Genomic DNA, 15,099 nt, shown 5'->3' with positions numbered 1-15,099 from the left:
CCACAGCACAAATTTTGACTTAAGTGTGACCTCTTCATAGCCCGTGCTGCCGTAGGAGACAGCAGATGGGCTCATATCCTGAGTGCTTCCCGACCATCCCATACAAAGGACCCCACACGGCTGTCGGGTGTGTGCCGATATGTCTGGAGCTGTGGTCATTTATTTCCCTTCGTTAACTCACATGTTCAAAAATGACTGGTTTTGGAAAGCTCTGGAAACAAGGTAGAAAGGACTTACAGCAGTGAGGCAGGCAGGGTTAGAGTCCCCAGGGGGCAGTTAATAAGACAGTTTGGTTCTGGACAGAACAGACAGAAAAGAAAAAGAAAGCAAGTAGGTTGGAAAGAACTGTTTTAATCAATTATTTTTTTTAAGTGAAGATCTCATGTCAGCAAGGGAGAAGTCTCCAGATGTTACTACGCATTCAGATCATGTTACCGCTGTTATCACAGGGAAACTAATAATCAAAAATAAAAGATAAGCCACTAGCAGAAAAAGATTTAGAAAGGAAGGAAGCAAACAAACCAACATTTTACAATCCTAGCACAGTCTCAGAAGTGGACATAGCATTAAACAAACCAAACATTTCTACTCAGCGGAGAAAGACATCTGTTATCCTTTGCCAACCTTGATTAAGGCTAGGGAAAAACCACATTACCGTGAAAGAGGAATAAAGTGGTGGGTTTTTTCCTTCGTTTGATTTCAAGAGAGAACTTCTGCTTAGGAAATCTTTAACAAATGAAAAAGCGACTGATATTTTATGTTGCTTATGTTTCTCATGTTGCTTATGCTTATGTTGCTCAGGTTTCATGAAAGCCCTTTGCCTCACCCTTCTCCCTATTTAACAGCGACACTGGATGGGAGACTCAGACTAAAGCAAAAGCACTTTAATTCTGACAACATCTTCCCTTCTTTTTAACATTCCTCCTCAAATGCTGAACGGTTCAGTGGCAAGCATGTGGCAATTGCTCTGCCCCAGCGAGCAGAGGACACAGCAGCTGCCCTCTCCTCTGTGGGTCCGTGTGGATGGTCCTTTCCCAGTGCTGTCTCCAGAAACGGGTCTGACCCCCAGTCCAGGACTGTTGTGTAACCTTGCTAGTTATAGAAGAAAAATTTTCACACTGCTCTTACATTGTTAGTTAGGTAATGCTAATCTGCATTTTTAATAGTAATATTTATAAATCCCATGATATGCAGGTAAGATAGTGGTTTAGTGAATTAACAGGATAAGACAGTAGTCGGCTGCACTGGGTGGATATGAATTTTCTTGTAAGCAGCTCTGGGCAAGTTAGAAAATACAAAGTTATTACTACTCTGTATGCATATACACTCACATGCACACATACATATGTACGTAAATATATATATATATGAACTAGATTTCATATTTGCAGCAGGAATATAAAAGGAAATTATGTAACGAAACCACTCAGAAGCTCAGATTAAAGAAAAGCCACAGGTGCTCCATGCATGTCTAAAAGTCATTAACACACCATGCTATGACTGCAGAAACAAGAAGGTGTTTGGTAGTATGAAGGTCACTTGTCTTGGCCAGAAACCAACAGGTGAGGGGGACGCAGAGCAGGGATCTAACGGAGGGTGGCAGGGGCAGTGCTGACATGGCCCTGCCCCGAGCACAGCCTGCCTCCTCCAAGATCATCATTCGCTGAACTGCTGCATCTGGCTTTGTACAAAATGTGCCAAGTGGAATTTGTACAAAGTATAATTTGTGTGGTCAGTGTAATCTATAAATAACCCAAGGCATCTGCAGAGTCTAAACTTATTTGCGGTTTTGTTTTCAGCAGTGAATCCGTGCCCCATTAAGTACAACTTGTAGAGCATCACCTCACCTAGGAAAAGCTAAGCTTAGCGTATGAACGCCCACCACCTTTCTTTTCAATGCACATTCCTGAGAAATCACAGGAGCACCCAAAGATCAAAACCTGTGCAGTTAGACAATAGTCATAACAACCGAGCCAGAGTTGCAAGGAGAAACAAGTCTTAGCTCTGAGGCTTGGAACTCAAAAATTATTAGGCAAATGATACTGAGAATTCACAAAGTGGAGCAATTTTCTGCCAGGATGATGGTCAGTGAGTTTTCGCTAAACAGCATTGACCCAAATCTCTCCGTGCATCAGACTCAGGTATTGACGTTAGTTTTATTTTGCCAACAGCAATTTGTGATGATGTGTGATAACATCCGTTTACTTATACTTGGAATCTGCTGAGACATTTAAAAGATGCAGGAGGAAATTAAAGAGTTTCCAGGGATGCCTTGAAGGCAAAGCTGAGTTGAACCTGTCAGAGTGCAACACACTTTCTAATAAGGACTGGTAGTGCATTCCCAGTATTTCAAACTAAGGAAAAAATACAGAGATAGCTAAAAAGAGTCAGATAAATGAGGCTGCTTGCCGCTTTTATTCACTCTGAGGTTTGTGCACAAAGCCCACTTTCATTCACTGTTATTTACAAGGTGCGTGTGGGTTATTTTTATATATACAAACGTTCCTATTTGTATCTCTTTAAACTACATATAGGGAATATATCCTCAGCTTTGGATCCTCTATTAGACAAAAAAGATCGTGTCCTCTGAGCAGTACCTACAAAAGAGGAACTGATTGTCCATTGAGAACCACCTACTACTGCAAGGCAAACTGCAGACCAAAAGTCTTGACGCTTAGGTTCCCACAAATCCTTCAAGCCAGATGTTGACTTAGAAAATGGGGCTTGAACCTTCCCTTGAGGCTATCTGAGGCAGGAAAGGTAGAAGTGAGCCTAGCAAGGCCAAGGTGTGATGTCTGGGGCATGTAGGGGTCAAGAAGGAGCAGCTGCCCTGTGGCTGGGGCCCACCAAAACATTAGGATGCTAAAGGGGCAGAGAGAATGAGGGGCTCCTGCCCTGGGGAGTATCAGCGACCATCAGCAGATGCCATTTCAGTGCTCTACCAGAAAGACAAGATGTGCTGGGCATAATTCAGCTTCTCCAGGCCTCCTCAGGGCAACACTCATGTGCACAAAGGTTCACCAGAAACACTGATAACTGAAAGCTTTTGTCCATCGTTACACCCTCTTTTTTGTTGAATGCCGGAGCACATTACTGTACCTGAGAATCTGACCCCTAATACTCGGGCATACCTGCTGAGGCAGATGACAACTGTTACACTGTTGACAGCAAAATATCAATAAAGAGTTCTTAAACACTAAGTATGTATGTGCTTAAACTAGTTGATTATCTGCTTTTTTTCTTTTTTTTTTTTTTGTGAGACCACAACAGTCGGTACGAAATGTCATGCCATTTAATCACATTCGCAGACCCAAGCCAAACTTAATCAGATACGTCCAGAAAAGGTATGCTGAAGGCCCTGAAGTTTTGCTTCAGAGTATTGTGGAGGCTATTTTTCACACAAACTTGTAAACACTCATTCTTGTGTAGGAGAAGAGTCTACCTTTCCACCCAGCATAAAAGAGAAATTTACTCAAACCTAGAGTCCCTAGAGCATCTGTAATGTGTTGTGTATTTTGTGACAGAAAACCCTTATCCCAGTCATTCAAGGGAGAACCATTTTTATCCTGTAAAGGCATCTTTATCCTGTGAAGGATAAAGCTCTTCTGATGCTTCCAAGCCTGATAAGCTGTCAGGATAGAAACTCAATTCTTTAACCAGTTCTTCAGTGACTAATCCAATAGTTTCATGACTGGGACTCGCTGGTGGTATCATGACAGGACTAGGATATTCATTGTACATACTCACTAGAATTGCAAGAGATCTCATAATGCATTTGTTCAAAGAAGAGTGCATTTAGCTATAGGAGGAAAAACAAACAAACTCATTACCTCTATGGACCCTGGATCTACTTTGACAATTTCTCCTGTGCTGTTGTCATTGCTAAGATTTGGTGGGCTGTGTGAAGGTAGCCTTCTCTCTTCCTTTAAGGCATGCTCCAAAAGTTTCTTATTCAAGATCCTGGCAGCATTTTCTGTAAGTGTATACCCTGGAGGAGCAGATAAGTCCTGCCTGATACTTGTCACCTCAGTCCCTTCTTCCTTTTGCGTCTCTGTCCCCAACCGGAGAGGACTGGGTGATCTGCCACGGGCATTTGTACATGGCTCCTGCACGGGGCCCAGTTCTGGTCTGGGTTCTGCTGACCTGGACCGGCTGCTAGACCTGGGGCATTTTTGGAAGGTCTCATGAAAGATGGGGCTGTGGTCAATAATGTTGAACAAACTGGAGAGGCCATCGTTGATGGTGGTGTGGACAGGACTCTCCCTTGTAGTAGTTGATCTAGCCCAAGCGGACTCACTGAATCCTTTCTGAGGTGTGCCAGGCAAAGTCCGGTTATTTGGCTGGTCTGATTTGGGAAGTATTTTTCTTTGCAACTTTGGAGAGCCATATTTGGGGGAGCAGCATGTGCGTTCAAACTTAGCCTGGACCTTTTCAATGACAGGGGTCACTTGCCTGCTTCTTAGGCTTCTGGATGGTGAAGAGACAGGCGTGGAACCCCCCTTTGGTGTCAGACACTTGTGTGGACTGCTGGTGATACTGCGCAGGGTTTCTGTCTGCAAGCCAATGCTGATCGTCTGGGTGGTCTGTGTCCCTGTCGTTCTCATACCATTGGTTTGACACGCAGTGTCCTTAAACTGAGGCTCTGTTGAATTAGAGTTAGAGCGTATTGCATTTCGGACAGAGAAAGCGACCTCCTTCATATCATCACTCATGTTTTTGGACATCTCCAAGCTGTGCAAGGGTGAGGCAAAGCCCACAGTAGTGCAAATAGGACGTTCAATAGGATGAAGCCCACTCTCCAGAAAATCCTTATGATGTTTGGCGAGGTCACAAGACCATCTTCCAAACATATCTGAGGAAGCACCTTTTGTTTCAGCGACATTCCCCATAGCTTTGGTCACAGAAAACAGGAAGTCTGGTTCAACCTGGTTTTTCCCTTCGCTGCCAGCTATCACTGAGTTATCAAACCTACGGACAACCGGTGGGCTGTGAAAGACCCGAACTCCCATTTTTTCGGTTACACCATGACTCCTCATTGGCTGCTTCTGGCAGTGCTCCGGGCTGGTCATGGTGTTAGTTGTCATAGTGACACTGGTGGTGAGGTACCATGATGATGCCTGGAAAGGATCTGAAGCAGGATCATTCCCGGCTTTCCCAATTTCTGTCCTTTCTGCCCAGCCTTCAGCAGGTTTCTCAGTGGCGCCACCATGGTTCCTAGTGTTACTGTAATCCCAATTTTTATTGAACTCCTCGATGTATTTCAGATCATCAGGAGACAGGGGAGGGGTTATGTCGTCTTTGCTGCTGGATGAAGGCAAGTTTTTTTCTGGTAGAAATGGAGAAATATCCATCAGGCGCTGAAATTCTGACATGGAAGAAACGGACATTGCCCTGGAGAGGGGAATGGAAGAGAGTCACTCATAGGCTTGGAAACTCTCACAGAGCAACTTATTTTCAGCAGCAAACTGACTCAGGAACCCGACTTTCACTATCGGCTTATATATGAAACCACTTTAGCCCTCTTTTTCATTAAAGTTCCCTTTTATTATCTTTAAAATAGCTGTGAAATGAAAGCATTCCTGATATGTCATTAAAAGTACCAAATGGCTTATTAATGGCTCTTAATTTACTGCTTTCTCGTGCTTGGCACATGTCTGAAATACGGAACAGTAGGATGTATTTCCAAAATACACCATTCACAGAAAATGAGTCTTTGCGACAATACGAGGCACATTTTTCAAAACAAGTGTGGAGTTATTTCTGACTTGCTGGGAAATCAGCAAGTCCACCCCCACTCCTGAGATTGCCCAGGCTGCACAGCTGGTGCGTAGTGATGTGGGACATCCAGTCTAGATGCTGTTACATTGAACTGGGTTGGTGAGTTGAGCTCATGCTATAATTCAGCCAAAGGGAATTGTTGTGTGATAATGCTCAATTCTTAGCTAGTTTATACAAATGACAAGCATTCTGCTGAGTCGTTCTACTGCTTCATTAGAAAAGCCAAACAAAAAAAGAAGCTTTCTGAATGGGACTACTTAAAAATGCAAATGAATGTAGTTATCAGGATTGGCTCAATGAGGTAACTCAAGCTGGATGAGGATTCAGTAAGCAGCAGGTTTTATACAGCAGTGATCCAGAGGATACAGTAAAATCACACTGAGTTTTTAATCAAGAGCACCAGCTGCAGTTAGGGTGCATCTATGTTAGGGAGTTAGGTGAGATCAGGAGTGTGGTTTTGAAGTGGAACTCCTGTTCAGATGGTCTGGTTTGCATCAGGGGAGGATCTCAGAGAGCATGGGCTGGGTTTCTTAGGGATGAAAGTGAGTTGGAAGATGCTCTCCAGAAGCACAAATGCACTTTGGGGTTCGGTGGGTATTCAACCCATGGGATCAGACCAGAACTAGTCCAAAGCAAAATATCCCTGACATGCAGGGGCATGTCAGGTCCTCAGCACCAACTGTTTTCCTCTATATATCGATGTCCGCAGGTCTGCACTACTTGCTAAGATAGGCGTAGCCTTCAATGAAAGCTACAGCTTCATGCACGTTCATACAGTTTGATCTTTGTGTGCCACAGCTGAGTGTGGCCCAAGTTAATCAGAGTAGAACAGAAGCATATGGAGACAAATTAATCCCTGGGTAAATCCATTAATCTGGCTCGCAGGCTGCTTAGGAAGCGGCACGGCTATGCCTTGGCTCTGTGGTTTGGGCACCAGAGAGCTATAGCTCTGGCAGCTGAATATTTGCTGGTTTTATCCCTGTAAGTTTTACTCACCTTTGAAGATTTCCTTTGTGTGTTTCTTCCTCCTGAAGAAAAACAGAAACAAACAGTCTAAGTTATTTCTGAACCTGTTGGTGGCATTAGCTTGTGGGTGTTTTGTCATTCACTTCCAGTTAGTTCCACCAGGTATGTTTGTCTCCAAAAGGGGCTGATTTTCCCTCTGATAAGGAATCTTAAATTGCCAGTGGGAATATCCTTCCCTTTGTACATGGGTAGCAGAATGGGCAGTCCCATCAGGACAACAGACTGCACAGGGAAAACCTGTACATCAAGTCTACAACAGCCTTGAACTTCTATAGTGCTGTGCAATCACAAATGGAAATAAACTGCAAATGGCTTTTTTCCACGTGTACAATAGATTGTTTTGGACCATGTATCTGTGAGTGAATTTGTTCTGTGGAGTTAATCTGCTTTATGCCAGAGACTGACCTGTGCTGAAATATGAGATAAAGCGGGGTCCTTTGACATAAGACTTCATTATATGTTCTCTAGGACCAACAAATGGCACCAGTTGAAACTCATTAAGCTAGCTATATTAAATGTGTGGGAAGACTATTACTTGTTTCATAGGTGGAATACCTAAGCTTGCTAATGGCATTAAGATGTTTTTGTGGCAATTATTTCCTTGTGACAATTCCCATAATGAGTTGGTTTTTTTAATAGATACTTCTGAAGCAATTGCTCTACAGTTATTATTTTAACTGTTTGCTTATATTTCTAATAAACTATAGGGAATACAAAATATGATCAGGAAAAAAAGAGTATTAGTACCTATTACTTTTATTCGACCTCAGGAAACCAAGAACATTACCAACACAGAAGTGTGTTTCAAATTCTGACTATTCAAAAAGAGCACCGCTTAACTCAGCAAATACCTTTCTGGTATTTATCCAGAGTCAGGGGCAAAAATAGGATCCTCCCTTCCTTCACTCTGGTGTAAGTCTGGAAGAACAATGGTGGCTTCAGTGGAGTTACTTCAGAGTAAATCTGATCTAACTAAATGGAGAATCAGGCTGAAGGCTGGAGTGACCACAAAGAAAATACGGTGGAGAGGAACAGTCAGCAGGTTGCAGTTGCCTCTCTGCATCCTCAGTTAAGCTATTCATTAAACTCCAATCAGTCTTGCCTGAGCAAACCCTCTGAGGGGAAATGACTTTGCCAGGTTTCACTAAAACACGCTTCGAAGGAAAGAAGCTATGCAAATATCACTGAGGACCAAACTCTGCTGCCAACACTTTTGTTAATGGTGGTAAAGTCTGAAAAACAGAAAAGGGAAGAGAGACCTCCCTTCTTAAATATCAGACTGAATTGGAAGGAAAGAAAACAGCAATCAAAATTAAACACAAAACATAGATCCGTGACACTGATGCCATCATTCTTCACAGACCATTTGGACATGTATGAAATAAAAGCTAAGAAATGATACATATGGGATCCCACACTGCCAGTCGTACATTTATGGCACTGAGGGAGGAAAATCTAACTGGAACACACAGGTACCTACAGCTACTTAAAAGGTAAGAAGGGTGGTCACGATTTCTTGCCTCTCTTAATCTTTTTTCTCTTCTTTCTCTCAGCGAACTTGATTTCCCAATCCTTTAGCTAAGTAACAATGTTATACATCTCAAAGACATGCTTGGGTCAAATTTTCACAGGCGCACATGTTCAAGTCAAGGCACACCAGTGAACCTGGTCCTGCAGGGAGCTTGAGATCTGACCTGTTGACAAACTCTTTTCCAGAGTGGTCAAATTTTCAAGCCAGAGTACACAGATACATCTTTGACTGGGAAGCTTCTGCTTCCCTATTTGCTGTAATATGTACACCCAACCAGTATTTACGTGCTCAGAGCACAAGCCGAATGTCTAACCCACGGGCACAAATCTGCATTTTCAGGCAAGAAGGAAGTACTCAAAACTTGCATCAAGCAACGTGCTGCCTGCTTGACAATTTTAACTTCGGCAGCCTCCAAATGCTTCTTGCTCTGTTACAGCTGCTAACATTCAAGGAACAATAGAAAATAAAGGAGATATTAGCGTTTCGACCCTGTAATGTGTTTTTAATTTCACAGGAACCATTGAAGTGTATAGTTGTGGTTAGTGTGAACATTCTCAGTGCCACTAATATAATATGCCAGTTCACAGGCTACTTTGTACCAGCATGTGGGGACGGGGACCCTGGCTTTCATTCAGCAACAATATAAACAGAACTGTGAAGACCTAGAACCAGTGAAAGTAAGCCTGCGGTGGTGCAGATTTTAGCAAGACACAGACTACATTCACTATGGCCCGATGGCATCTCTTATCACTGAGTTTTACATCTTTATAGCTTTACGGTGTAGTCTGAGGGTAGGTACTTTGCTGATGAATAACAACTTTATTTTTTTTAATATCTCATCTCATTTACTCAGGCTAATCTATTTAGAAGGCAACCACAACAGAACAACCAGAAGTGCCTCTCGACAGCACTTACTGCTTTAGTAACAAAATATAGCCCATGCTTTTTTATATATATGTATCTACTTACAGCTGAAAGAGATTTAAGACCTTCTAAACCAATATATTGTGTCAAATATAGTTATCATACATAATACAAATGGCCATAATGTGAGGTAATCTTTGGGAACTTTAGGCTGGCTCCCAGTTTCTCAGGTGACTGACACTGGTCTAATCAGCTCATAACAAGGAAAGAAATCTTGTCCATACCAAATTCACTACTGGCTAACTGTAAGCAGTGCCCATGACACAGTATCTCACTTCCCACAGCACGGATGCTGTACCAGTTCTGACATAAGAGACAACACACCGGCTTGATGAAAGGTAGAAGAGCGCATACTTCCGTTAATCCGGTCAAGAATTTCTCCCGCTCCAGCTGCCGAGACTGGTGCTCATCAGACTCGTCGGGGGAATCAAGAGACAGTGACTCCAGAAAGAGGTTTTCTGTGGCACTGCACCGATCGCTCTCCTTCAGCTTAGATAGCGACCGATCGTCAAACTGAATGGCGTCTGAATCAGAGTAGGATCTTGACCCCATCGGACGAGGCATGTGAAGGTTCCCCTGGGTCACAAATGGACGAAGGTTACTCTCCTTCTGGTCACGCAGAAAACCACCTCCTCTTCGTGGGCTCACTTCTTTCTGAAGCTGGAAACAAGGCAAATTAAAATAAACAGCAATTACGTAGCGTATGGCATTCTGCAGAACTTATCCTTCCCCAGGAGCAAGGCACCCGTGCCTTGGGGAGGCTGAGATCACCGCCTCGCTCCAGGGATGACGGCTTTGCTGTAGTGGTCCTTCCGCAAAAGGAAATGTCTCTAGGACTTTGATGCTATTATTCAAGGGATTTTGAGTGATTAAATATGTATATATGTAGTTTTGCTTGTTTACATATATATGTATACGTATATACACACTGTGTGATTATATACACAAAATAATGCATCTGTCTATAATCTGATTTTTAAGGAAACAAATCAATACTGTAATTTAAAAGCAATCTTGATATGGGATCCTAAAGCAATGCAAGTAGAAGCTCATGGAAGGGTGAGTGACTTGGAGTCTTACCAAAACAAATAGGTTTTTCTTCTGGTCAGCAATACAACAGTTGCACTTTTATGTACATCACTTGTTTCCAGAGGTGGAAAATTCCACTTAACAAAAGACAAAATCTTTGTTTTATAGATGGTCTAGCCTTAATGCATGGCTAGGAAGTTGACTATTTGTACAGAACAGCATTGTCAAAGGGATGAATTAGGCATGCAAAGCATGTTTGAAGAAAATACATATTTATAGAAGGGCCATCAAAGCTATTAACTCTACACTTTGCAAAAGCTGGGTAAAGAGAGGGTGAACCACTAGTGAAATTGCCAATCTTAAAATTAGATTATGTGATCAACTTCTTTCTTAATTGCAAATACAACAGGATAGGTGAAGTAAGTGCTATTTTCAAACATGATGAATGACAGCAGGAATCTGATAAGTAACTCTGATGTTTTGCTACAGCAGTGTGCTAAGGTTAGTGACAATAACCTGCAAATGCAAGTCATTTCCTAGGACCCTGGAGACTGAGGACCTACAAAACATATTGTTTTAATCTTGTTGTATGTGTTTGGAAAAATAAACAGACATCATATTGCCTAATACAGATCAAAACATTTTAGGTCCCAAATGATTAAATTTGCACTTGGGCTGAAGGCAGTGAGATTTTTGCTTGATTCAGGTCTACAAAAAGGGGAATACAACTTCAGTGTTTTGCTCATGATATACAAAATCTGAAACACTTTTATTAAAAGAAGCTAATTTAACGTATCCTATAAAGGTAGGGGCTGGAAGGTGTAGCTCAAGAGATCCTGGAGTCCCAGCATATGGGCAAGACCAAAGCAAGGAGAAATGGTAATCACTCGTTTTCTGTATACACAGTTCCAATTGCAAGCCCTTCCAGATTTTCAGATAAGGATAATGATCTGGGAACCTTTATGAGAAAACAGTACAGATTACTGGCTCACTCTCTGAATCTCAGACAGCTGACAGGCGAATTAAAGTGAGAAATACTGGCCTAACTTTTCAAGAGTGACTAATGATTTTTGAGTCCCTGTGTGTTTATACCATTAAACACACAACTTTTCATACAGGTGATTTAGTGGGTTTAAATATTTGCTAGTATGCTCGGTGGACCATTAGCTTTAGGAGCACAGTGGAGGGGGATTCTCTAGGGGAAAACAAAGTGACAGTGTACTTGAAAAGAAAAAAACCCACAACTTTGAGCTCTGAAAAAATTAGGTCATCATGTTTTTTATATGCGAGCAGTATTCCCATAACCACCCAGAGTGAAGTATTTTATATATTTTATACATTGGTGTGAGCTTCCCCCTTATCATACATGTATTATTCAGGAGCTGTGTGAAAGCAGACAAGCATAAAGTATTAGTATGAAATTTGGCACACATGCTTCTGCTATCTCTTAGATTCTGTTTTTCAAACATACACACTGGTGTAGTCGCCTCATCCTCTACGTATTGCCATACATGGAATACACACAGAAAAACCCTGGGGAGAAGGACTTCAGAGATATATTAATTGTTTCCATATAAAGCAGGGCATGACTGCAATCTGAGAGGATATTCAGCTAAAAGCCTGCAAGTATTTGGAAGTTTCCTGTCACATGGGGAAATGCTTGATTTTAAACAAAAATTGAGTTATGAAGTTTTGCAGGCAGGTAGCCAAGATTTCAAATGCTATTTCTGATCATCTAGTCCTCTGAAATTAGCTTGACATAGTATCTTTAATTTCCCCTCTCTATTGCTAATTCTGTGTACAACTCTGTTGTACAGAAAATATATAGTTGAACCCTCGAGGTTTCAGAATAGTAACAAAAGAAATCAGCTCCAGGAATAGTTAAGAGCTATTTTGTAGGCTCTCCCAAGATGACACTGAGGGGGTTATATCAGGTTTAAAGAGAATTAAAGGCTAGGTAACATTAACAGGGATTTCTCTGTCGCTTCCTTCAATGTGCCCCATTCCAAGGGAATAGGAAAAGTGGTCTTTAACCAGGTTAAAAGTCCCTCGAGCTACTGAGGATACACTGAAGAGATAATATTAAAAAACACAGTTCACAGGGACAGCAGTGTAAACATTTGAAGAGGTACCAGTGACTTGCCAAAGAAAAGTGTGTGTCCACATCCTTACTATATTGGGAAATTTTCTGAGGGTTCTGTAATTCCCATTGTGCATGAAGGATCCACAAGAGGCAGTTTGGCCACTGAGACTCAACAGTTCGAAATCAGCCCAGTCAAGCCGTGGAGAATTCGGCACCTTCTGCCACTGAACCCCGGAAGCCAGGTGATTTGGATGAAGAGCTCTGCTACAAGCCTTCCTACCTCATAGGCATTGGTTGTTTTATCTTAGGAGATGTACTATTGGGCTGCATTTTAATGGCTAGTTCAACAGCCTGCATGAAATATATGCAAAACCCCTCAGATAAATGGGAGATTAAAAAATCCAGAATATCGTTTATTGATATTTTTAAATTTAGAAGCTCAAAAAACACCTTTCTTGGTCTGTAAAACCTTTGTATTGGTCACCACCCACTCAGACCTACACTTTTAGCAGCAATTTTAGAAATATCAGTAGAGTACAGCATTTTCCTAAGTGCTTCTCTGTGGGTTTAACAGCCATAGCTTAAACTGAGGTTTAGTCTTGCACTTATAATATTTACAGCCTGGTGTCTTTTCTTTAGCTTCTTGTTGCAGTGCAGGCATGGAAACATGAGACGCAGATAACAAACCCTTTTCAAACACCAGTCATGAAGTTACATCGGGCTTTCATCAACTTAACCTGTGAAGCTACTTTGTGCTTCATTCAAGCGTACTGCTCCCTAGAAAGCCCGCACAAATCTGGTGCCATTCCATTTCTGATGTCCTAAGAACAGAAAGTATTCAGTTAATTGAGGACCCACAATTTGAGTTGTTTTTCTTTTCCTGGAATGCATGACTCAGAGCTGAAAAATGTTCAGTCAAAAATGTTGTATTAACTCCCCCTCAATAAACTTATTTTTTGTGTGGCTTCCAGACAGATAAAAAAATTCATTAGGTGTAATTTGTCTCTAATACTAAGCAGATGAAAGTATGGATAGGCATGAAAAATGAGGGGACAGGTATGCAGTTATCAGATTTGCAAATGATAGCAGAGGTGTGCACAAAATTCACGTGACCAAGGTCAGAAGTGTCTTCTGAATATTTAGTATTGATAGCTGTTTATTTGTTATCAGTCAGGGCTCTTCATGTTAACCCCCAGGTTCCTTTGCTAGAGAAAAAGAATTCAGTTGAGACTGAACCGTCATAGCAGCTGCATCTTTGGTGGCTAATTCACAGATGAACAGACTTTTTTTGCAGGAAGCTGTATATCAAACCTTGAATAACCCTGCATGTGGGATTGAGTGTTTTAGCAGGAATTGATGCACAAAAGCTTTCAAACAGAATGAATCGATGTGACCATGCCTTTCCAGGGTAATTGAAATGAGGCAGGAAATGGCCTTTAACCTGGAGTTAATTTCTCATAAGTGGTCTTTTATAGGCATTATGAGCATTTTCCTTTTACTCCCTTGTGTATGTAAATTGTTTTGTAGCATGAGAAATACTGATGTAGCCAAGGAACCAAAATTGTTCCTGTGCTGCTTCTTAATACAATCTTTTGACCTTAGCTTGAGTGTAGTAATGGTACATCGCCTCATGCTGGCAGCCAGCCATTGCTCCCCCCAAGATGACTCCTTACCTGCTCTATCCGCCTGAGCAGCTCCTTCTTTTGACGCTCCCATTCTCGCCGGTCTCTATCAAGCCTGTCCAGGAGCTCCACCTTTTCTCGGTTCCAGTTCTTCTCACTGTGCTGGATTTGCCAGCGAAGGTCCATCACCACACCATGACTCTCAGCCAGAAGCTTCTTGTGCTCCTCTCTTTCCCTTTTAAAAGCTCCCTTTGCATCAGAAGTGAGGCCTGTTTCCCCTGAGGTGTTCTCACTCTTCCCTTCCAGCTGGCATTAAAATAAAACATTACTAGGACATTAAACTTTCTGTGGTAAAAGCCTGTGTCTGACAATGAATTTGAGTTAAAGACCTAACTCCACAAAGGTAATGGCAAAATTATGACAATTCTTAGATCTTAGGATCTCAAGAAATGATCTAGTATGTTCAACCTGAAAAAAGTTTTAAAATCAAGACAGTGAAAACCATAGAGAATCATTTCTCAAGCTCTATCAGCTCATGCTATTAAGGCATCAGTTAGGATCTTTCTGATGGGAATGTGGGTACCAGCAATGAAGGAAACATGGAGATAAACTCCAACCTCATCATCATCTCTGAGACAATCGCCAAGACAACATCCTCAGCCACTGCTCTGCTTTTGTGCTCTCACTTAGTGCACCCGAAACCTAAAGACACTGCCTTCATCTTCTGAAGAGACTTTTCCCAGAACAACCCTCAGCAACGGTCTTATTGTACAGCTCCTCACACCTTCCAGCAAAAGAGGATGCTAGCAGCAGAAAGAGATGTACCAAGGTCATCCCCGCATCTCTGCAGGTTCTGGTGTCTGAACTGATTTCTAGGGCAGTTAGCTGATGCTACCTTCCCTCCCTTCTCCTTCGCTTCATGCTCAGGGGTCCGCTCAATCAGATCAGAAGAGCTGGCCAAAGGTAATAGATTCATAGGAAAATGCAGCCTCAGTGGGGTGTCAGGAGGTCTCTAGTCCAACCCCGTGCTTCCAGTAGGGTTGGCTCTGAGATCAGATTGGGTTGTGCAGGACTTTGTTCAGTTGGATCCTGACAAACCTTCAAGG

At 42.1% G+C, this 15,099-nt stretch overlaps 1 protein-coding gene across 1 annotated transcript in view; it reads right to left on the bottom strand.

The window, feature by feature from the left end:
* Positions 1-238: 238 nt before the first annotated feature.
* The window catches only part of MTCL1 (microtubule crosslinking factor 1), a 106,563-nt gene continuing 91,702 nt past the window's right edge, over positions 239-15,099 (bottom strand). The window contains exons 11-15 of the mRNA XM_059836088.1: positions 14,045-14,299; positions 9,614-9,919; positions 6,775-6,806; positions 3,831-5,391; positions 239-295 (exon numbers count right to left, since the gene is read on the bottom strand). Of these exons, the coding sequence (XP_059692071.1) occupies positions 257-295; positions 3,831-5,391; positions 6,775-6,806; positions 9,614-9,919; positions 14,045-14,299 (2,193 nt within the window). The 3' untranslated portion in view covers positions 239-256. The remainder of the gene's footprint in view (positions 296-3,830; positions 5,392-6,774; positions 6,807-9,613; positions 9,920-14,044; positions 14,300-15,099) is intronic.

This window comes from Gavia stellata, chromosome 3, assembly GCF_030936135.1.
Source record: "Gavia stellata isolate bGavSte3 chromosome 3, bGavSte3.hap2, whole genome shotgun sequence".
Classification (NCBI taxonomy): Eukaryota; Metazoa; Chordata; class Aves; order Gaviiformes; family Gaviidae; genus Gavia; species Gavia stellata.
Note: the sequence above shows the minus strand (reverse complement) of the source record. Positions and strands in the feature narration are given on the sequence as shown.